The 24573-nt window shown below is 40.1% G+C and overlaps 1 protein-coding gene across 1 annotated transcript; it reads left to right on the forward strand.

The window, feature by feature from the left end:
- Positions 1–3499: 3499 nt before the first annotated feature.
- GABPB1 (GA binding protein transcription factor subunit beta 1) lies at positions 3500–23590 on the forward strand. Its single transcript, XM_062501439.1, has 9 exons — positions 3500–3662; positions 10117–10224; positions 11022–11189; positions 11656–11850; positions 12917–13028; positions 13404–13517; positions 15195–15380; positions 16631–16746; positions 21801–23590. Exons 2-9 carry the CDS (start codon positions 10117–10119, stop codon positions 21951–21953), a joined length of 1152 nt encoding a protein of 383 aa, XP_062357423.1. The 5' UTR covers positions 3500–3662; the 3' UTR covers positions 21954–23590.
- Positions 23591–24573: the final 983 nt, after the last annotated feature.

The raw sequence follows: 24573 nt of genomic DNA on the forward strand, positions 1-24573 counted from the left end.
GTGCCGCGGGGTGCGGGTGGCCGTGGATCCGCAGTGTCCTGCGGGCCCTGTGGGGCGGGCGGGGGACGCGGACCCACACCCGCCGTGGAGCTGGGGCGGTGTGGGGGGAGGGAGACGCGGGTGACCTCTGCCCAACAGCACCCGCCCGTCCTGGAGAGCGCTCCGAGGGAGCGCGGTTACCTGCCGTACCGTGCCAGCTTCCGTGGGCTGCTGCCCCGCCGGGCCTGGCTCCTCGTCTCGGGACCGGGAGATTTGTTACCGTGGCCAAGTCACTAAAAGCGGGCTCTGGGGTCTATCACATTCTGTAGGGCATGCCAGTGTTTGTGTGGACTGTTAAACTGGCTCACTGCACTGTGCAATCTGGCGTGGGAACTCTCTCTATAAAAATATCTTATTTTCAGTCCAGAGAAAACTGGAGTGATAGGGGACACTCCAGGTTTTTTTGTTGATGACTGCGTTTTCTGTGTACCTTGTGTTATACAAGCATCGTACCTCAGGGATGGCAGGTATGTGTGGATGTGCTGGTGCCATCATGCTGGGAGAAGGGGAGAGGCCGGTCGTGCCGTGCAGATGTTACACAGATGGAGGAGATGCTCTGTGCTGCCACAATCCTGGCCTGTCCCCTAACTGTTGGAGAGTGAAGGGATTCAACAACTACATTTTAGCCTGGTACTCAGTTTTGCCAATGGAAATGTCTCGTGAGCTGAAGCAGTTTCCATCAATGACTTTAGAAAACAGGGAGGTCTTGCAGCCTAAACAAGGAAGTTTAGAAAACATGGAAATGCCTGCCTCCATGCAGCCTTCTAAAATACTTCTCTGATTTCTTGCCCAGGAAGCTGAATTGTGTCATAGCACCTAGCAGTAATGTTGGTTGGTACTGGGCACATGAAAGACTCATACTTTCTCCTGTAGTTTGCAGTGTGTGTGGGTGATCAGGCATGTGAAAGGTTCTGGGAGAAATGAGAACAGTGCTAGGTCTTCTATATTGTGCAGAAAGGTTAATACCAAAGTAAATCAATATTGATTGCAACAACTCTAAGATGAACTTAATAACACCATGCTCTTGTGTGTTCCTTTTTCAGACCTGCTATATGTGTTCTAGTCAGGATGGGTGATGCTAGAAAGTTATGACAAGATGGAAGGGCTAAGTCTGCTGATGTCAGAGCTTAGGATGAGTACAAATTAATGATGACTCTCATACTCACTGCTGTTCAGACTGGACTCAGAGAATCCCTTTTATTGTTTTTCTTATATTAAAAAATCGTGTGATACAATCTTTCATCTTGCTTGTATGAGCAAACCCCAGCCATATGTAGAAAAGTGTTGGGGAGGAGCTGCCTGTGCAATTAGCTTTACCCCACTCCAGAGCTTGTTAAAACATGCTAATAGTGTAGATTACGTTATAACATGCCTCAGGTTAGAACATATTTTCTTATCAGCACATATGTTCTTGTGTAGCAGTATTAAATAAATAAGTAATTTTAAACAGTAGAAATTGGTGTGCTTTTTAGTAGAATGTATTAGATTATTTAGCTAAAAAAAATTTACATCTTCCAAAGTGGGGTAAAATAGAAACCAGGTACTTTACAGATGTGAAATGTATCCTTACTTGCCTACATCAGACATGCAGTGTCTCCCTCTTAAATTTAGTTCTGGTGAATCCTGTCAAAAAATCAGACCTTATTATTTTGTGATCATAATAATGAAAACTAATATACAGTGCTAATGGACTAAATGCAGACTGCATTCTTCACCTCTATGAAAGATTGTCATTAATATGGAAAGTTTGGCTTTTGTGTAGTGCTGCTGCTAACACCATGAACTCTTCCCGTTTATTGGCACATGCCTGTGAGCACATAGTAACATTTTCTGTGTCTACTGCTACTGCATAAATCAAAAGCTGTAACATGACATGCTAAATCCTTGTTGGGAGACATAGACACTTGCCAACAAGGAAGGAGAAACGTGCTGAAGATTGGATTTAAGGTTTCTATGCCCTGGGTAACCAGTGGCAGCCCCAAGGTGTTTGGATTTGTTCTCTAGTGCCGCCTTCTGGCTGAGCATGCCCAGAAAAACCAGTCTACAGGTGACAACATAGGAAGAAACGGTTACTCCAATACTGGTCTTTGTATTTTGTACAAAGCTGCATTAGGTAGGTCAAAGGCAAGTAATAACAGCTCTGTAAACAATGTTATTACAGGTATTCCTCTGATTACCTAGTGGTTATTATAATCTCCAAAATAACAGACTAGAATTTTGTTATTGGTATGTTTTCCTGAAGGATGACAACTATGAGAGCCATGCTTCACAGTAGCAGTTGTATGACTTGGAACAGTTTTGGGGAGAATGTGAGCACAAACATTTTGCATTGTTGAAACAAAACTGGGAGAGAAATGTTTCAGGGCCTGGGCTGTCAGGTTCAGTATCAGCCTAGGACTGATGGCCAGAACCCTCTGAAAGAGCAGCAATGACTGAACACTATTCCGGAGCTGTCATCCTATCAAGCCCTGTCTCTCTGATCCCAAAGTGTAGCTTCCCCTCCCTGTATTTGCAATTTTGAGGTGACATCTTGTGTACTGAACCCTTAATTCAAGGACATTTTGGGGCTGCAGCAGGTCCAGAGAAGGCCAATGAAGCTGGTGAGGGACCCGGAATTGGAAGTCCTGTGAGGAGGAAGGATCACTCAGGGAGCTGGGTGTTCAGCCTGGAGGAAGCTCAGGGGTGATTTTACCACACTCTACAACTCCCAGATACGAGGTTGTGGCTACATGGGAGGGAGTTGGTCTCTGCCAGGTAACCACTGCAAGAGCAAGAGGACAGTTTTGAGTTGTGCCAGGGAAGGTTTAGGTTGGACATTAAGAATTTCTTAACAGAAAGGGTGATTAGACATTGGAACGGGCTGCCCAGGGAGGTGGTGGAATCACCGTCCCTGGGGGTGTTGAAGGGAAGACTGAACCTGGCACTCAGTGCCATGGTCTAAGTTGACACGGTGGCGTTGGGTCACACGCGGGACTCCTACGATCTTTGAGGCCTTCTCCAACCTAATTGATTCTGTGATTAAAGCCCTGCCTCAGACAAGCAAGACAGCTAAATCCACGTTCAGACAGTGCACCCTCACCCGGGAGCACAAGAGGAGCCCCAGCAGCCAAGAGGCGTGAGACGCAAGCCCCGTCACCCTGTGGCACAGAGTAACCCGGGATACCGACCCCTGTTCTTATTCCTTAAGCTGCCTCTAGGGAGGCCACCCGGGCCCGCCGAGAGCGCGGGGCCGGCCCTGCCCCCGCCGGGCGGGTAGCGGGACGGAACATGGCGGGGCCCCTCCAGCCCGCGCTTCCCCGCCTTTCCCCGCGGCGGCGCGCATGCGCGCTGTGCGGCGGCGAGGCCGTATCCCTCCGCGCGCCCCTTTTCCCTCGATGTCTGTGTTAATAAGGTAATTCCCGCGCCCATGGTAAGTGCCGGGCGCCCCTCCGGGCCCGCCCGGGGCGCCCCGCGCCGCCTCGCGCCCGCCCGCGCGCCCGCGGCGGGGCACGGCCGCGCGAAGCCGCGCCACTCCCCTCCGCCCGCCGTGTCCCTCCGCCGGGCGCGGCGCGGACTCTCGTGTGGGGCTCTCGGCCTGCGGAGCCCCGGGTCGGTGCGGCGGCGGCGGCCGGGCCGGCAGCACGGTAAGGGCCCGTCCCCGCGCCTCGTCTCTCCCTCACCCCCCCCGGGCCGGCCAAGCTTTTCCAGGTCAGTCTGCGCCTTTGTATAGGGCCCTGTTACCGGATGTGGAAGTTGATCTCTTCGCTGGTAAAAAATAATTCCACTTCCCCCGGAACCCGGCGCCGCGGCTCCCTCCGCAGCGCCCAGCCCAGCCAGGATTTCCTGTCGGGGAGAGCGGGCGGCCGGCCGGCCTTCCGGGGACCCCGCCGCGCGGGGGGCGCGGGCGGCGCGCTGGGCCGCGGCGGCGGCCTGGACGGCCCGCGGGGCGCGGGCGAGCGCGACGCGCCCGGCGAGGGAACCGGGAGCTGAGGGGCAGAGCGGGGCTCGGCTCGTCCCGCGGGTTTCTCCGCCGGGCAGCGCGGTGTGGGCCGCGTGGGCACGGTCCCGAGCCCCGCGTGGGCCGGGGGGAGGCCGCTGCGGCCGCGGCCCGGGCTCCTGAGGCGGCGGGGCTGCGTGCGCGAGCTTGGCGCCAAAGGTGCCCTGGGGAGAGGCGGCTCGGGCGGGAAGGGAGCGGTTTCCCCTCCGCAGTGCCCCTCACCCGGAGTCTGTAACTCTTGCCTTGGACTCTTAATAAAGCGTATGATGGGAGCATAATAGTGGGTTATTTTACGTTAGTGCGGATTGTCTTTTTTTTTTTTCTTTTCTGTTGTCCCCAAATAGTCAAAGTAGTTTCCGTTGGTGAGACAGTGGTGGCACGTCGGTGAAATCCCCTGTAGGAAGTAGTCTGTGGTAGTTCTTAAAGCATTTGTGTGTTTTCCTTTAACCTGCTTATTAAGGTGGCTTTGATTTAACGGCGAATGCTTCAGAGTTGTGAATGCACACCCTGTAGTTCTTCAGTCTGTTTTAAGTTCTTTGTTACTTCTGAACTATTAGTAAGACTGCAGTTAGCCGAGTTTTGTATGCATGCAAATATTTGTAAGAACATAAGTGTGCCACGTGAGTACGGTTAAGAGTATATGTGGCAGATCAGCATTCACTAAATAGAGAGTTTGTGACCCACTTTCATTGCTGAAAACACTTTGTTTTCTAGTTAGTTTTTTTTTTTTTTTTGAGACCTATGTGCCAGACAGAAACTGTCGAGGAAGATTCTTCATGATAAAACGGATGTTGTAGGTAGGAGGTAGATGATTTTTATTTGATGGTATTTTCGAGCTTAATCAATCTGAGACAGCCTCCTAAGGCTGTGGTACAGTTCAAAGGCTACATCACAAGCCCTTGGATTCTTCACATCAATCACAGCTGCTGCAAATTAACCTTTTTGCTATCTAGTGCCGAATTAATTTGTGAAAACTGTGTAGCTTGTTGCAGTGCCAGTCCAAATCTTGGTGCCAATGGTTCACCCTTGTTGCATAATAACACTCTTCAGATGTTACAGATAATGGCCAAATCTGTACTTTCCTTTGTGAGAAAAGACTTTCCTACAGTCTCTATTATTTAATTGAGTTAATTGTTGATTGGTGCTTATTTAAGTTAATTGTGAGTCTAAGAGGAGGACAGACTTGCATTAATAACAGGCCTGGCTGTCTTTGCCACTAAACTATTCAACAATGTTTGCTTTTCTCAGATGAGGTATTTTTCATTTGATGCATGTCTGACATGAAGGTCATGTTGCTGTTCAAGCAAACTAGAGAGAATTTAATTACAAGTACAACAGTCAGAGGAAAGCTGAAAGCACTAGAATGAAAGCTGACTGTAATTAACATGCTAGTGTAATTTTCACTATCACGATAGAAATGTCAATAGTCTTAAGCCTATGATATTTATATTTAGATTTGAAATATTGCTTGTGAAATTATTGTCAAAACATTCACATAGGAAACCAGACAGAAACTTTTTGAGTTTATCCCATGTAAGTTGCTATAATCACTGCTAATTGATTGATATGCACATTAAAATGATGCCAAAGTGTTTGAGAGAGGCTAACTACTCTGTGCTATACTTCAAAATATTATTGACCTTGGTATGGACGGGCACATAAAATTAGCTAGAAATGGCTATTCTGAATTTCTGGCAATAGTGTGAGAGGTTGAAATCAATAAGATGGTAGTATTTGTGAAGGTCAGGTCTGGTGAAGCAGGTTACATTGTTTTTTTCTTAAGCAGTGGAAAGAAAAAGACATTCTGAAAGGTCATTCTTTTTCCAGATGTAATGGATGTGAGAGATGATAGGTCTCCAGCCATCTTCTGGGTACAATCTGTCACTTGAGAAGGGAAAAGTCTTTCATGAGTCCTCAATGAAACTTTGTGATTGCAAATCCTTGTCAGAGATATGGCATGTTTTGATTGAGGTACCTTTGAGAAGTGGCACTTCGGCAGTCTATGCTCCTGTAGAGTGAGGATGCCCCTTTCAGGAGTGCACCTTGGGACAAACGCTGGGCTGGGAGATCTCCGTGCTGGCAGGTGTTCTGCAGTAGCTGTTTTGTGCCTGTTGGTCTTGACCAGTTCAGTTCAGCACTGCAGTGATATAGAAGAGGAACAGGTCTGGGTTCTGGGGGCAGGACACCAGTCTGAGAGATGTTGCAACATTTTAAGCCAAATTTACTTTTAATTTGGACTGCAGACTCTGCTGCTCTGTTGTCTGTAGACTGTGGTGTGGTAGCCCGGGCGTCCCAGGTTGCCAGATTTTTAGCTCCACTTGCTTCCCATGGAGCCTATTTCACACACAGTTCCACCTAAACTCCTGTTGAGTGCTATTCTATGCCCTTCTGGTAACAGTGTGCTATTCAGAGTTTCATAGAGTGTATAAAAACCTAAATCTCGGATGCAAAAAAGCAGTATAATTTCCTTTTGAACATAAGTAAAACAGAAATAATGATTTGATATTATTTTAATTGCCAGTTAATTGTGGCATGTGGCTACTGATACCGTGCAGAATGCAGTACAGTAATGTCGAAAATCAGGAGGTGATTAATCCAGAAAAGTCTGAACCAAGCAGAAGCTCTTCCCTATTTACTCAGTTGTAGACAAAACCCTCTCTTCACACAATTGTGTAGGAGCACTTGGAAGTCTGAAAACATTATCACATTGCCATAAGAATTACTCTGACAGTCTCAAGCCTTTATTTCAGAACCAGTGATGTTTTTATTTCCAAAAAAGTCCTCATGCAAAGTGTTACACAGCTGTCATGCTAGCAGAGCTTGATGGAAATGACACAGTGCTAAGAGAACCCTCTAAAGACTGTTCAGCAGAGTCGATTTTAACACTGTGGAGTAGCAGCAGAGTGCTCTTTGAAATAGCAATCTCATTTCAATTTTAAATGTATTATAGTATCTTGCTTGTGATAGCATCAGTGCACTGTTGTAGTGTTGCTGAGTGATCTCGGGAGAGCAGCGGGAAAGGTTTTCTGGGATGGGAGGTTGGGACTCTCAGACCCTTCTGGCTGTGTTCCAGTACTGTGCACCAGTATAGAGGAAGTTGGGTATGGTGTTACTCAGGGGTTTCTTACAGTACCAGTCCTTGGAGTGGGCTGCCAAGTGGAAATCAGCCTTGGGTTGACTACTCTTCAGAAATTTTGTGAGTGCAAATATTCACTGCTTAAAAGTGTCTAAACATGTGTGAGTTTTGTTGGAAATGCCTCTTCACTTGCTGCTATTAGTGCATTAGTGACGTATAATGGGATTTTTGTTATTCTAGTTGAACAGTGGAAATTTGCTGTTTTTTTTCTTTTTTCCACTAGATGGCCCAAGCATGCTTCCAAGTACCCCATGAAACTGAAACTTAATTAATTTTTCTTTAGCTGAAGTTAAAATTGTACATTATGAGGCATATACCAACCTGTATGATACTTTACGCTTGTTTAAAATGCAAGTGCTTTATATCAAGCAAGAGAGTGTTGGTTAATGTAAGGAATATGTGGTTGTGAAAGTTTTTTTTTTTCCTTGATTAAAACATTTTTTATCAAGTGTAGTATAAAGCTAATCAGTTTTGCTTTGAGAAGAGAACTGGGGTGCTTTCATTAACTGTCCTCCACAGTAATTCAGGAAGTTCAGGCAGGCTCTGAAAAGGTGTTTATCTGAAGTTTGTCCCTAACATCTCCTGGGAATGAGATGGGTATTTTGCAGGCCACCATAATTTATTTTTTTGGGGGGAGTGGCTTGACTTTTGCTGCATAGCAACTTTGCAGTTCATTTCAGTAGTGTATAGGTGTGGGCAGAGGGTTCTGAATAGGCTGTTGAATGTACAGAGTAATTTAATTCGCCTATTTCAGTTTAACAGACATCAAGTATAAGATGTTATCATGAGTGTCTTTTTGGTTAGTGAAGGAAGATGGATATACACTGAAGGCAGCACTTCCATGAGGGTGGTTGGACACTGGAATGAGGCTGAAAAAGTGCAGAACTTCCATGTTAATCTGTAGAGAGACATTCAAAACTTTATAGGTCTGAGCCCTGGGCCAGCTCTTACTGGGATATTGAACTAGGTAACCTTGAGAGGTCCCCTTCAGTCTTAATTACTCTGCAGTTCCAAAATGAAATTTTATTAGTTCCTTTGCTCTAGTGCTGTTTAAACCAAAAACAAATATAAGGAAAATGGAGAGTTGTCTTTCTGGGCTAGTTGTAACCTTAGTATTTTGTACTAAGTTCCAGCTTTCCTTTGCTTCTGAGGGCCCTGATGTGGTGGTATTAGACCATCAGAAAAAGGATGTCTGTCTGTGAGCATACTTTTCCTCCTTAACTTGTAATCCCCACTGGGGAAAAAAAGCAGCCATATAAAGGGAATGCTCTATTCCTTCATTTCACTGCTGCACTTCCCAAGTGCCATCTCTTGCCTTATGTTTGGTATTGTTACTTCTAGTATTTCTCTTTAATGGGCATGATAGATTTTCTCTTATTCCATTCATTAGGATCTTTCCTAGATTTTGTATTTTCCTCTTTTTCTTTATGGAAGAGAGGCAGCAGTTGTCCTTTCTCTGCATATGACTGTTCCTTTTTTCCTTCCTTTTCCCATTGTCAGTATTTGTCTTGTCCTGCCACCTTCCTGCTTCTCTTCCCTTTTCCAGCTGGAGACAAATCAATGTATTCACATGTACCAGAGGAATGGACATAAATGGAGTATTTTGGTGACAGGGATATTGCTGCCCACAGCCAGTTCTGTAGAGAGAGGTCATCTGCTCTAGTTCACAGCCCTACCGACAGGAGTTCAGTTCTGCATTTGCAGTATTTGGATCTCCTTTCTAGTTTCTTCCCAAGTCAACAGCTTTCAGTTTATTGAGCAATGTGCCAGTTGAGTCATGTACAGAGAAGTTTCTAAAGATACTGGTTTTGTGATGGATTTGTATGTTTAAAGGGTTTCTTTCCTGGACTGATACACTCTTCACTTTGTGTGGGACATTGGCTGCATGGCCTCACAACTGCTGTTAGTAGTAATACAGGCTGAACTTTGTTAGTGACTGGAAACTAAACTGATGAAGGCAATTCCATTTTTAGCATCCTGCTACTGGAAAGCATAGCTATAGATATACTGAAATATTAGTAGTAGTATGTTTTGATTAGTAGCATAAGTTACGGTTTCATTCTATTTTTTTTTACTGAACAAATTTAATAGCAAGTGGAAAATGGGATGAATTTAAAAAGTTGTTTCCAGCAAATCTTTGATGCGATGGAAACAGGTATAGTTTGTCTACATATATTATTGTAAGTATTAAGTGGATCCTTGGTGTAAAAGGTGCGTTATCCAAACATGATGTGAAAGTTTTTCAGCTAGTATCTCAGGTATGTCTCTAAATTTTGCACTTCACATGTGTTTAGTAAGTGTAGATAGTTAAAGCAGGTAGTAATATTTGTTTTCAGGCAAACATTTTAGTTCATGTATCTGTTGTATGTAGTACAATAATATGCTTATTGTGTCATTTTGCATCTGGGGGTACAGAAATTATGTTTTAAGGCGAACAAAAATAGTGATGGACAAGATGTCAGAAAGGTGTTGTGTTTCCTATCTATTTCAGTGCATTTACATAGTGGTACCTCCTAAATACATGTAGGCATTTTGGATAAGTGGATGTAGTGCCTTTGGGTGCATGACATAGCAGCTATGATGTAGGACCATTTGAAAGCTGGACAAAGCTGCAGAAGGTTGCAGTATCAGGTGAGAGCTTTGAAACCACCTTCTGCTATAAGAATGGTGAATGCAGTTCGATTTAAATTTTAACTTTACAGCTACAGTGGTTACAGCATTGTAATACTGAAATCTTCACACCAGTATCGGTTCTGTTTGGCTGGCAAAAGTAATTCTGAAATCAAACTGGTTATTGCAATCAATAAAGCTTGTTGTCATGGTTAAAATACCATCTCCAGTTTCTGAACTCTTCAGAGGAGTTCAGAAATAATAATTAAAAAAAAAAGGAAAGGCAACAGGTATGTATTTAAAGTGGTGTTAATGTTATTATTTTGTCTTTATATTCCTTTATGTTCTTCACTAGATGTCACTAGTAGATTTGGGAAAGAAACTTTTAGAAGCTGCACGAGCAGGTCAAGATGATGAAGTTCGCATTTTGATGGCAAATGGAGCACCTTTTACCACAGACTGGGTAATGAAAAATTTTGCAATGGAGAATGTAAATCTTCTTAATTTTCTCAGCTGAAGAAAAAAATACTTTTCTTACAATTTAGCATTTATATTACAGTTCTTCTTGGAATTCTGCGCTCATATCATCTAATGTCTAATTCAAAACTAAAATTCTGTTTCTTCATATGATCTCATACTGATTTTAGTAACAGACTGTGAATGAGCTCATTCTAGTGACTTGGATGAACTTTGGAATGGTTAATGGGAAGAAGTAGCAATCATCCTCCTAGTTATTGTTAATGCATTTAGTACAGTAAGAGGTCGGAATTATGGAAACAGTCCTAACTACCTAATATGTGCAGCTCAGAGTTCCCTGATGTAGGGTTACTGAGTTTTCTTTTGGAGGTGCTGATTTTTGAATAGGTTGTAGAGGGAGGTCAGGTACCCAAAATTCTTAGGGCATTTACCAGCTCTTAAGAGCCTTAATCTGCTTAGTGACCTAGCCTTCAAATTAACTCTGTTTTGAGCAGGAGATTGGACTTGACTTGCAGAGGTCCCTGTTGACCAACACTAAAAATGGGGTTAGGCCCCTTGAAATGTTACATGTGAAAAAGAAAAAACAGAGTAAAAAGAAAGCAACAACAAACTTACCTCCCCTGTTCATATTCTGTACAAGCCCCAACAGCTTCTGTCCTTGAGACTGCAAGGGAGAATGGTTTTGAAATGGTGGCTTGACACCTGGGTTTGGTAGCTTCAGAATAAAAAGAAATGCTTTGTACTGACATCTGTTAGATGTTCATGTTTTGTGTTCCATTACAGCTGGGAACATCTCCACTTCATCTAGCAGCACAGTATGGACATTACTCCACCACAGAAGTGTTGCTGCGAGCAGGTGTGAGTCGGGATGCCAGAACCAAAGTGGACAGAACTCCATTACATATGGCAGCATCAGAAGGCCATGCCAGCATAGTAGAAGTCTTACTTAAGGTAGGAACTGTGAAACAAGTCTGAAGTGGGGATATTGCAATGGATTGTGATCAGATATTTTCAATTTGCTTTTAGTCATGAAACCAACATTGAAATTATATGAATAATTAAACTGTGTGCGTTGGGAGCTTTGTTTTCCAATTGAGCTGTAATTTATTTTACATTTAAATCGCCATGATTTCAGGTGACTTATTTACTGCTGTTTCAAAATAAGAATACTCCCTAATTGGATGTTGTGTTTGATAACAGATTTTAGAAGTAAAATGTGCTTTAGGGAATCTGTAATTCTTTTGAGGTAAATGATGTATTTGGTAGAGAGATTTGATTACTTTTAATAAATAATGTAAATGTAAGATAACAGAGCATTCCTCATGGAGAAAGACAATTTTGGGCTGCATTCTGTGACCAGTGTTATTTAATTAAGATATTTCTAATGATATAATTTAAGCAATGATCTTGTCTGTAGCATGGTGCTGATGTCAATGCGAAGGACATGCTCAAAATGACTGCACTTCACTGGGCTACTGAACATCACCACCAAGAAGTTGTAGAACTCTTGATAAAGTATGGAGCAGATGTTCATGCTCAGAGTAAATTTTGCAAAACGGCGTTAGATATTGCAGTAGACAATGGAAATGAAGACATTGCAGAAATATTGCAGGTAACTTTTAATTCCTCATTTAAAGTACTTGATTGTGCATGTCATAAACTAAGCTTTTACTGTACCAGCTGTGACACCATGTATTGATAATGCCATGCTTCAGTCTAGTTCCTTCCATGAAATTAGATTAATATTAGTAAACATCACTCAGTCAAAGAACATTTTCACCACCTACAAAGTCAAGTATAAGTATTCTTTATTTTCTTAAATTTGAGTGATGTAATTTGCAGTGATAAGTGGACTCTTTGCAATTGAGGTGTAAAGAAATGGCTCCCTTCTCTGACAGTATATTTTGACTATCCCCTAGTATACAGTTAGCTTCATATATAGCTATTAATTTCTTAACTGTTGGAGTTCAGGCAGGAGAGAAGAGATGCCAGTTTCTCCAGAATTAGAAAAGCTAAGATTGTACTGTTGGAGAATTGATTGTAATAGATAATTCCATGGAAATGTGTGCTCACTGTTCGATAGTGTTGTTAAAGGCAAATTAAGTGACAAGTATTACTGAGGAAAGAATGAAAAGCAAATGAAAAAATATAATTATGCCACCGTATAAATCTTTAGCCTCTCTCTGTCTTTAAATATCTGAACTTCTGGTGTGTTCCTTTAGCCTCCTCCTGATTTCAAAAAGGGTGTAGTAAATAAACAGAAGTTAATAATAATTCATAGAAAGACTGCCACGTACATTTCATGGCAATTGCAAAGCTGTCAGAGTAGCTTTTCATGACGTGTATCTGCCCCAGAAGTCTTGGTTCTTCAGACTTCTCTTTTAGATAGGTGAGCTTGCATATCTGCAAAAGAGCCTGGTCCTCTTATAATAACTGGCAGGGAGAAGCAGTGGTGTGTTGTTAAACTCTTTCACTCCAATAGACTTTTTGTCTTTAGATTTCAACAAAAAAAGTTTCCTGTGTACTTGGAGATAGGACACAATGTATGTGTATTGCATGAGTATAATGAGGGAGATCCTCCTTGTGTGTGTGAAGTGTGCAAGAATTCCAGCTCTTCCACAAGGTCACAGCTCCTTTCTACCTGCAGTGGGAATGATGTTGTTCCCTTTGTGTCCCAGATTGCAATGCAGAACCAAATCAATACGAATCCCGAGAGTCCAGACACTGTGACGATACACGCAGCCACACCGCAGTTCATCATTGGACCTGGAGGGGTGGTGAACCTAACAGGTCTGGTATCTTCTGCAAATACATCCAATAGAACAGGCATTTAGATGCTTAAAGGGTAGCTACTGGGATTTTATACTTTCACTGATTTTCACCATTTAGTGAAAAGGTTTGAGGAAAAACAGTGGTAAGAATAGTTACCATATTCCTCATCGGTGTTTTTTGTGTGTTGTAAATATCTACATACCTAAAACAACAATCTTTACAGACATAAACTATCAGAAGTTCTATTTGCTTAACAAGCTTCACAATAGCACTTCAGTTCAGGAGAATGTTGCTGAAAATGGAATATGTACTAGAAGTTTCAGTGCAATAAAAATAGAAAAAGTGACTTTACTGGTTTAAAATCTATCAGCTAATTTTCTTTCATCCTTCTAGATGAAACAGGAGTGTCTGCTGTACAGTTTGGAAATTCATCAACATCAGTATTAGCTACGTTGGCAGCTTTAGCAGAAGCATCAGCTCCACTGTCTAATTCTTCAGAAACACCAGGTTAGAAAGCCAAGTCTTTTCAACTAATTTATTAAATTTAAAGTACATAACTTCAAGTTTCCTTCAGCACGTGAAGTACTGTGGTAAATAATGATTCTGTGGGTATAGATAGGGGAGGGAGAGCAAGGAAGGAGTAATGACCATATTTATGGGGCTGTTTTTTCTTTTTATATAGAATAGCTTCTCTTTAGAGGAAGTCTTCCCCTTTCTTTCACGGTTTGAAGAAGTTCTAGCAATGTTTCCTTCTAGAACTAAACCCAGCACTTGAGTTTGACACTGGAAGATCAGAGCTGTTTGCCACAGCACCTAGTATTGGCACTTGCAATTTGGACTTTTTTGTGACAGTGGTCTTTTTTACTGCTGAGCCTGTACTTGGAAGGCAAATCAAGTTCAGTACAATGCCATTGATTGATGTGGGAATTGCTGCTTTGGTTTCCTGAAAAAAACTTCTGTGAATATTTAAGCAGTGTTATAGGACAGTAATCTCTCAACATAAAGATCTTCAGGAAACAATATCTGCAGTTATTATTTCAACTACAGAGTGATTTTTCTGTGTATGTTATATTGTAATTAACTTAAAAGATGAAAGCTTTAGAGTTTTATCTACCTTCTGTCATCTTGAACATCACAACACAGTCTATAGGGTTTTAATTTCATCTCTGTAGACAGAGAGCACTCTAATATCTGTTATTTAAATCAAAGGCTTTGCTTTTACCCTGGCAAATTGAAAATAAAATACAGAGCTAGTGTTCTTGAATTTCCTTGATTGTCCTACCAGTGATCTTGTTGTTTTAAAAAAGGAAGGATGGTAGCACAGTATCCCATTTGCAGCATACAGGGCAAGCTGGAGTATGTGCTGTAATTCTGAATGCAGGCTTTCCTTGTCCTACCTTCATTTGTAGAAGTGATACAGAACTGTGAGAGTTCACTGCTTTATACTCATTATGAATCATGAATTTGAAATGGGTAGTTGAGCTGGAATTTTTCCCTTTTACTTATAAAATCAAATACATACAGGGTTTGTTTTACTTCCTAAGCTTTAACTTTCTTCTTCAAATGTGTAAAAATGCCAGCTCTGCAGGGCTTTTCCTTTAGTCTTGTTTCATACTTTGTATAAGAAATAAAGTTGTTGTGTTTGAAGTACTCACGAAGTACAGACAAAAAGTTTAAGATTCTCTAGGGGTCCTTTAGTCTGTTACCATATGGAAGACCATGATACTATGTAGAGAAATCTGGGCTGGGTCCTGAGGTACAGTGGCAAGCCATTGGTTGAGAAGTAGCTTCAAGGTAGTATTTCAAGTTTATTTTTTTTTTATTCTGCTATAAGTGTAACTTAATCCAGCTTGTGTACAATGCAAAAGTTCTTTGTGTTATTAAAGGCAGCTTCTGTTTTTGCTGACCTGTTAATGCTGAACCCAAAGCATCAATTTTGAGTGGGGTATATCAATATTATTATATTGAGCAAGGATGGGGTTGCATGTATATGTCAAAATGTGAGTGCTTTATGTTGGCCTGATGAAAGACTCTATTTAAAATATAATACGTAGTTACGTATTCATCAGAGGGGTCAAGTTTTGAAAGCCACAGAAGTTTTTTCTCAGCTGTACCAAAGTGCGTTTGAAATCGCAAAAGCTTCATTTGTAAATTGAATTAATTGCTTTACTAATCTGTTGCTAGTTGTGGCCACAGAAGAAGTTGTGACTGCAGAATCCGTGGATGGGGCCATTCAGCAAGTGGTCAGTTCTGGAGGTCAGCAGGTCATTACCATAGTTACGGATGGCATTCAGCTGGGTAACCTGCATTCTATTCCAACCAGTGGGATAGGGCAACCCATCATTGTGACCATGCCAGATGGGCAGCAAGGTGAGTGCACGCTTGTATGATTTCAGCTTGAGGAATTGTTTTAGCCACAGTAACAATAATGACTTTTTAGCTTTTGACAAAAATAGCTTTTTGTGTGCATCTTTGAATTCTTGTATTAGAGAAGGCTCAGACACAAGCCTCTGCAGTTCGGTGGGTTAACACGTCAGCTGAGCCTCTGCTTTAGGGGAGAGAGTAGAAGAGTTACTAAACTGTGGAAGAGACATGGGACATTTAAGAGAAAAGTGGTAGCTACTTGCTTTGCCTTCAGTAAGTTTGATTTTTACAAACTCATTGCAACAATTAGAATATAGAATAGAACAAAAATGTTCTTCTAATTCTTAACTGTTGCCTTGCTGGAAGTACTGTGGGGAGGTGAGGCTTGGATTTAGAAATCTGATGCATGTAGCAATCTGTTCATGTCCAATGGCATGTCTGTATACTGACACACTGACCTGACAAATGTCAGGTGTTACATGCCTTTGGGCCGTATGTACTTTGTAGAGGCTGCTAGTGTGATAAATCCTGTTTTGTGATGAAAACATACACTTTGGGTGGTTTTTTTTAAAGATGCTCTGCCACTTCTTAGATAAAAATGATCCCTTCTTGGATTTCTTCATGATGACTCCGAGTGTGAAGCTTGAAGAGTTGTACACAGGAGGCAAAATATTAGGTTCACAGTCTGCCTGAACTAGTACACCTTGTTATCATTATGAGTGAGTGGGTGTAGATAGTAACTGAGGTGACAGTCACATTTGTCAGATGGCTGCGTGAGGAATTACAGTACTTTACTGAGAACCCTGCTTTTCTTTTTCATGGCTAATAACTAATGAATTTTTAAGATAACTTAAGGTGTATTAGTCAAAAGAAAGATTTGTATTTAGTATTTATTTAAGAAACAGTATATAAATGGTCTGCTGCAGAAGTTGAAGTTGACAGACTGGTGACTCTGCTGCAGTTCTCTGCCATGTCTGTTTATTCTGTGAAAAATGGCAGCTGTGATATTCCATAGCTAATTACTGTAGACCTCAATAATGAGGAATTTTAAAGTTCTTTAGTGGCATACAAAAAAACCTGAAGTTTTTAGTAGATTTTCACTGAGCTTATTGTGCACTTTATTATATAGAAGTGTTTTCATAAGCAAAAGTATCTGCATTTTTTTGCTGTTAATACAATTACTTAAATAATACAAGTTTTATACAGTGCAAATATTGTTTGAAGTAATGTGTTTACATGTACAAATACATTTTCAGTGTTGACAGTCCCAGCAACAGACATTGCTGAAGAAACTGTAATAAGTGAAGAACCGCCAGTGAAGAGACAGTGCATTGAGATTGTTGAAAATCGTGTGGAGTCTGCAGAAATAGAAGTAAGGAGTATATTACATGATCTGTGTTGAACAATGTTCAGGACTGAGTATCTGGTTATGGTTTTTGTATTGTTCAGAAGGTTAAGTGCTGTGTTACCACAGCATGAAGTGTGTGAAATGTTTAACTTGTTCAGTCTCTCCTGTAACTGAAACTCATCTTTTACGAAGTTGTAAAAAGAAAATAGGAGGGCTGTTTGCTTGATCCTGTGGTCATGCATGTAAAAGTGACACTTGTTTAAGTAAATGAAAACTTTCTGTTTGTTTTTCTTGAAGATCAGTAGCTGATTTTGAAACTGGGTGCTAATACGTTATCAAGTGACTTAACTCTTTCCGCTAGGAGTGAATGAGAGCACTGTGCCCTCATCTTTCTGTTACAGCCACATGCTTCTGATTGTGAGAACATTTTTAGCAATGTTTCCTTTCCATTCATGGTATCTAGATAACTGCTGATGGAAGTGTGAAACAGTAAGATTCTGTGTTTGTTAATTTTTATCTGTGTGGCATCCCCTGCCATTTTTATTTTTTAATTCCGAAGCAGTTTATTATTATATGAGTTTGCACCATCTGTTTTTTTAAAAACTATACTGCAGAAGACCTAAAAATGTTGAGAGTTTTCTTTTATATGACAAATTGATGTAGCTGTTCAGTTTAAAATTGTAGCTTTTTTTATACTAGCCACAAAAGGTCAACCATCTCATTCCTTTTCCTGTTACTTCTAACTGTGCTGACCAGTTTTGGTCAAAAGTTTATGAAAATTGCTGTCTGCTTTGACTAGACTGTAAGTTCTCATTTTGTCAACTCCATGATATTTCATTTATCAAAGGTTGTATTCTTCAACTTCTGTTCACATTATCAAATTGTGCCTCATTGAATACTTTTTGTTGTACAGTATGTGCTGTATGTTATCCATGTCTAATAACAATAATTACCACCTCTCATCATTTGCTTTCCATGTCCCTAAGTTGTTGCATCAAATAATTTTGGCCTTTGCAGTTTTGTGGTCATTACAGATTATCCTGACAGTTGAAATTTTCTTGCTGCATTTTTTAAGATGTATGACTGTTACAATAAAAGTATTTCTTTTGTTCACACTTTTAAAAATCTGCCTGAATTATTCATAAAGGAAATTACATTTCCTTAAGTATTTTAGTAATTCTGTTAAATGATTTTTTTTAAAAAAATCCAGATTGGTTAAGGGATAAATTGACCTGTTCCTAATTACAGATAATTGGTATAACAATACCAATAAATCTTCTAAGGGGATTACCAGTTTTATTTATTTATGTTAATAATATTTCTCAAATATTGAAAGAAGTTGGTTTCGATGAGGTACTTGGTCTGTTACTTTTGACTGGAAGTTTTGATGACTTTCTTGTCCCTGCCTGTACAAGTAGAAATGCACATGCAGATCTCTGCCTCTGTGTGAAGGCTGGTTGACTTAAGGGGCCTTGTTGTAATTCACAGGGGTATGGTGCTACCTTACTTTAGTAGCAGTGGCATTGAAGAAGTGCACACAAAGTTGGTTCACTTCAAATTTCTTCATCACAGACAGTGGTAGATATTTAAATTCAGAAAGAGTGGGACTCCTCCCCTCACCGAAGTATTAAAAAAATCTTTTAGTATGTGGAAATACAGAAATAATTTCTTATATTTCTTTGCCTTGTACTAATTAATTGCTTTATTATAGAGTTGATTCAAGGCTGAATGCTTTTTTCAGATGTTTTAAGTTCATAGTGTGTGAACAATTTACTGTAGTTCGAAAGGTTTTGTAGTTGAAAATCCTCCCATCCATGTGAGGTGATAAACTTTTCTGTGAAACTACTGTGGAACAGCTAAAGCTGTAGTGATGTTTTTAAATTTTCTGTTCTGGGTCTGTTAAGTTAAAACATTTCAGCTGATTTTGAAGAGTGACAGCAGTTTTCCTAAGCAGTTTGATATATTAAACATGGGATGGCAGCAAAAAAACCCTGTCACACAGATACTCTGTTTTTCATTTTCATGCATAATTCATTAACATATAGTGATCTTTCTCTTCATTCTTTAATTTGACTCTTTCTCCTGTGTTGCATGCTTATAAGGTGACACGCATTAGAACCAAGACAATAATTTGATTTGACTAAAAATTGATAATAACAATTGTAAACTAATTATTTTATATAAAACTATTATATGTTATATATAACTATTATATTGTATATGTAAACTATATATTATATATATATATGGATTCATATCCTGTGTCATTGGGTTGTTTAAGAGTGGTTGGTTATTTTAGTTACAGATGTTCCTATCGTCAATGGAAAGTTACATGTAATTAAGAAAATTCCCTGGTAAAATGGAAGATTTCTTTAGAGCACTGAGCATCCTCTAATTTGATTTTTATCTGGGTAGGTGATACAAAAGGACTCCAAATGTCTTGAACACTTCCCTTTGTGTTCTAAAGAATGTCCCAAGAAGACTTTCTGGGTTTCATTAAATTGGTAGATGAGATACAGTTCTCCCTATTCTAGATGTCAAAGTTAGAGCCAATTTTGACCCTTGAGTCCACAGTAGATATGTGTTGCTCCTCCAGAAGCATTGGGTTCTTTCCACTGCTTAGTCACACAGAATAGTTGGCTTCATCTCCTTAACTCATTCTGCTTGTTGGGACTGTAGCAGTCTAAAAACTACACCTATTAGCTGCTGGACTAATCTATGTGCTTTGAATTGCTAGTCTGTCTAGTAGATACTGGTTTTATCTTCTGGCCATGCTTTAGAGACTTGGGTTTTTTTCTTTATTCCTTACCCTTTCCTTAACATGCTGTACTGCTTTTCAGTGTGCAGCTCTAGTTCTCTCTTCTTAAATGCTTAAATACTCTTAAAATGTTGTTCAAGAACCTCCCCACCTCCAAATGTTTGCAGCGTGCACACTCCACAGCAGTGATTCCATCCCCAGATGTTTGCAGCGTGCACACTCCACAGCAGTGATTCCATCCCCAGATGTTTGCAGCGTGCACACTCCACAGCAGTGATTCCATCCCCAGATGTTTGCACACGTTCCAGAGCAGGGATAGCCCCTTGCTGTTTGTAATGCACCCACGGGACTTCCTGCCAGTGAACTACCAATGGTTCTTATTTTGATGCAGACCAGTAGATAGAGCAGCTTTGCTTCTTGACAGCATTAGGTTTTTCATGGTTTTTATGAGACCAATTCACAGGATAGATAATGCCCAGCTCAGTACATCCCAGTCTCAAAAAGGAAAGGCTACTTTCCCCAAGTGGAAGGATCAACTGTTTTGACTAATTCCCTGGGAATTGTCTTGTAGCTCTGCTCACCAAGGCTCTAATCCATGAGGCTGTTTTACATAAGATGTTGGTCCCCTCATACTGCAGAGATAACTTTTGGAAATAGCAATACGTTTTGGCTGGGCTGGTGCTGGAGGATTGTTGGTGTGTTTCAGATTCTCTGAAGTGTAGGCTCTGCTGTTCATTTGGCATCTGTCAGGATAGTTGCTACATGGGCTGACCATCCATAAAGTTGCCTTAAAAGCAGAATCCAAATTTTCAGAGGTGGAAGCTGAACTTCGTTTTGAAATAAGTAAGCAAAATCAGATGAGCTCATTTATTAGCATATGCTCCAAATGGAGCAAACCCTAAGCCTGCTGCCTTCAGCTCTTAAAGCCTCGTGGAAAATCAAGTTGCACTTACTGGAGTTTCTTCTGTGTTCTAGCTAGTCTCTTTATAACCTGTTAATAACATCTTCACTTGTTATTTTTGCTGTTCAGATGCTGCTGTTAGCAATGATCTGACCACCTCTGTCGTTCTATTTCAGCACATTCAGCTGACATGTGACTGCTAAATGTGACTGTGACAATTACTGAGAACAGTAGCAAGTAGAAGGGAGGCAAAGTATTTTTGTATTTTTCTGACCATGAAAATACGTGAGTGCATAAGAGGTGAAGAATAGGGATGCTCTTATGGGAGTGTGGGGGGCTGAAACTTCTGACAACTATTAGAGGTATTAAATGAGAATGTGATATTGAACTGCTGGGATGGGAATATGGTGAAAAGACAGCTTGCTTGCACTGGGCCTCAGTTTTTTGATAAGTTGTTTTTCTGGGAGATGGCTTGTTTCTCTGGCAGCCATACTTACTGTTCCTACTTAACAACTACAGTGGAAAGAATGGTTTTAAATCAGATACTACCTTACTCATAAAAGTATGATGCACTTCAGTGAAATGGTATTTGATTGAATATTTGATCAAAACAAAACTATTTCCCAAGCAAATTGCTTTTTCAATTGGGCACAGAACAACATCAGACAAAATGACAGAACCTACATCACTGGAGATGGAAATGTGTTCTCCTTAGTTCCTAAGGCAGCTTCAGGATGAAGTGGCATTTCTCATGTCATTTTGCTTGGAAACCATTTTATATCCACCCCCAACAAACTCGTATGCAGGATTTCTGCAGTTACTTAAGGATTTCTTTGCTAGCTGCTTTTAAAAGGAAAAAAAAGCTTATCTGGCTAATTGCCTGTTAATTCATAAAGATACAGTGTCCTTGGGGATGTATTTAGACCTCTGGATTGCAGAGTATTAATCCCTGTTCAGAAACAGTTAAGTTTATGTTTTGGTCAGTGGGCAGCTGACACTCTTCAGTGCAAGATGGCTGATAGGTAACAGTTTGGCATTTTTACTGTCTGATTAGAAATGCAACAGCAAAGGACAAGCCTGTTGGGTAGAATGATCAGAGAAATGTAAATATATTCTGTTAGTATTTAATCACCATGCTTCCACTTTTTCATTTAGCTCTGTTTTGGTGAAGACTTGGGTGGTACCTTTGCAGCTTTGGTTTGCTGTCTCCACACTTTCAGCCCTTTGTGGGGAGTTGGCTGATTGATAATTGGGGTCTAATTTGCACAGCTGCATTCATACAAGTTTGCCTGAGTAACAACTGAACAACTTCTCCATGATACCCTAACACTTGAACTGCATGTAAAGGAAAAGTATTTACCATTTTAGCTTGTATTTGATACCTATTTGACAAAATATTGCTGGTTCTGTTTCTAATAGGAAAGAGAAACTCTTCAGAAACAGCTGGATGAGGCAAACAGAGAAGCACAAAAATATCGTCAGCAGCTTCTAAAGAAGGAACAAGAAGCAGAGGCCTATCGGCAGAAGTTAGAGGCAATGAACCGCCTCCAGACTAATAAAGAAGCTGTTTAATAAAAAATGAACACACTGCAAAACCTGTTACTTTCAAAAACCTGCAGTACAATCTTGAACTGTACGCTATATAGGTACAGCCATGGGATTTCATGATAGAGAAGATGCTACAAGTTGATAACTGGACTTAAGCCGTGAGCTCTGATTAATTTCTTGTAACATAAAAACTCTGAATTTAGAAATTGTGCAAAGTATTTAAAATGAAATACTGTAAATAGTTGGTTTTTTTACAGTTTCAAAATGAGTTGATAAATCTTTTTGAAGGGATCCAGAAACATAAAAAGCCAATGTTTTTGTGAAATTTTTGATTTTAGTATGAATCTAACTTCTGAAAAACAGAACAGTTTTAAGGGTGATGTTGATTTAAGCTGACAATTTGAAATTTGATTATGTGACAAAATTAATTAACAGTTATTTCTACATGATAACAACTCAACTTCTCTGAATAAGACATTTCCAGATGGAAATCTTTGTACAGCTTTAAGTAGTTGTCTCAGATTCTCTGAAAACCATTTTTGGTTTTTTTTTTTATTTTAGGTGGTGAAATTTTTATATTTAATTTCAGATATATCCAAGTAGATTTACATGTATATGAAGCTAATATTTTTTAAACTTTTCAGTTTGTACATATGCTGCATGTTTTTATAATTTCTACACATACATCTTGCATAGGTATTTTTCAGCAAAGATGAGAAAAATTATGAGAAAAATGTTTAGCCTATAGGTCATTTGAAGTAAGCTAGCAGCCAGTTTTATTGTGGATGGTATATTGCTTGGAAGAATGTAATTTGTAATTAAGAAGAACAAAAAAAGTATCTTAATTTACATATGAAGAGGCAAAATTTGGTAGTGGAGGCATTGAAACTTCACTTCGTGTGTCTTGCAATTTTCCTGTACAAACATTTTAAAGTTCAGTAATGAATAGAAAAGAATGTCTCCACTTGAACACAAATAATAGCTATTTTAGAATATCCCTTTTGGTCTCTGTTCCCCAATAGCCTTGAAATTACTTCAGTGATACATTTTTTAACAGACTTTTGCATTTTAATTACGCAATTGGACAAGTAATTTTTTTTATGTTATAGTGATGCTCTTCCTACCCAGCATCATCGTTCCTCACTGTGATACTGTGTTTGTGTGTGTCTGTGCAGTGATCTATTATGCTTAAAATTTATATGGCACGTTACATCTTCAGAGCATTGTAAAATCTTTTAAAGAACCCTTACTGCACTGCCTGCGGCAGGTAAGTGAGTGTTACTGTCTCAGTTCTATAACTGGTTTAAGTGCAAGTTGAAGGGAGTGTAAAATGACTGGCGTAACACCATGTGAACCTGTGGTCACCTGGGAATGGATCTCAGGAGTTCCTGGCTTCTAGTCCTGTGCTTAGACTGAGCTGCCTTAAGATTGTTCAGTGCTGTGTTACATTAAATTTTGAACTACTGTGCAGATCTGTTTTTTTGTAAGATAAAACTCCTTGTGCTTTGCTTTGTTGTTCCATGTTCACTGCTTTTATGCAATTGTTTATATAAAGTTAAGCAAAAGGTCTGGTTTATCTGTACTGTACACGGAAGAATTACCCTTAAAACTGTACTCTGGCCTACTTTTTCTATTTTACAATTAAATATCTTTTCCACATATATATAGTGTAGAATCAATTCAATTGATTTGTGTGTGAATGAGAAGGTCAAAGCTGTTCTGTGTTAAGCATCTGGGAAAACATTAAAAAAAACCAGTTTTGGGTATAGAATGGCCTTAAATGATAGGAGGGAGGAATGGGGAAAGAATTGCATTGTACTGTACAGAACTTTGTCAAACTGATCAAAATTTGGCTTGGGTTTATAGATTTGGCAGTTAGGAAAAATTCTGAATTTCTTCGTGTTGTTACATGTTTGGTAAATTTGATTTTGATTGGTAAATTTAATCTAAAAATAGTCAAAGGATAAAAATTGGAAATCTGTGGTGGTGAGTTTTAGAGGAACTATTTTCAAGTATTAGGGCTTGAAGCAAACCTTGTGCAGTGGTTGACTGGAAATTGCTCTATTTTAGGGATTTTTCAGGAACTATCCATTACGTCGCTAGCAGATTGAGGAACCAGTTAGCCCAAGGGAAATGTGCTGCTTAGGCATTGCTCCAATGAATTATTTTGTGATCAAAATAATGTTTGTGTCTTCACATCCCACGAATTTAACAACAGTGTAATCTCTGTGATTTCTTAATAATGATAAGAGTGGCAATGTTTGAGTGGTGATAGCGGCAACGCTCACATCCAAGTGGAGAGTTTCCCACGGTTGTGACAGCAGATGTTGGCAGCAAACAATGAAATGAACCTTTTCTATTCATTCTGTTTTCTGTGAGCAAATATTCTATTCCTCATTGTCCATAACAAAATCCCTCTGAGTGCAGTGTAGCTATAACAAAACCTTATTTATCACCAGCAATATTTACCTTACCTGTAGTCCATTATCAGTTATTTTATTTTAGTTCTGAACAAGACCTGCTGTTTGTTCACTTCTGCACAGAACAAGAGAGCAACCCAATGAAACCATCACCTTTGAGCTAAAGTGTAGGGTATATGTTACATGAAATATTTATTATATAGTTTAGCTCTGAAGATACTGTT

Source organism: Cinclus cinclus, chromosome 13, assembly GCF_963662255.1.
Source record: "Cinclus cinclus chromosome 13, bCinCin1.1, whole genome shotgun sequence".
Taxonomy (NCBI): Eukaryota; Metazoa; Chordata; class Aves; order Passeriformes; family Cinclidae; genus Cinclus; species Cinclus cinclus.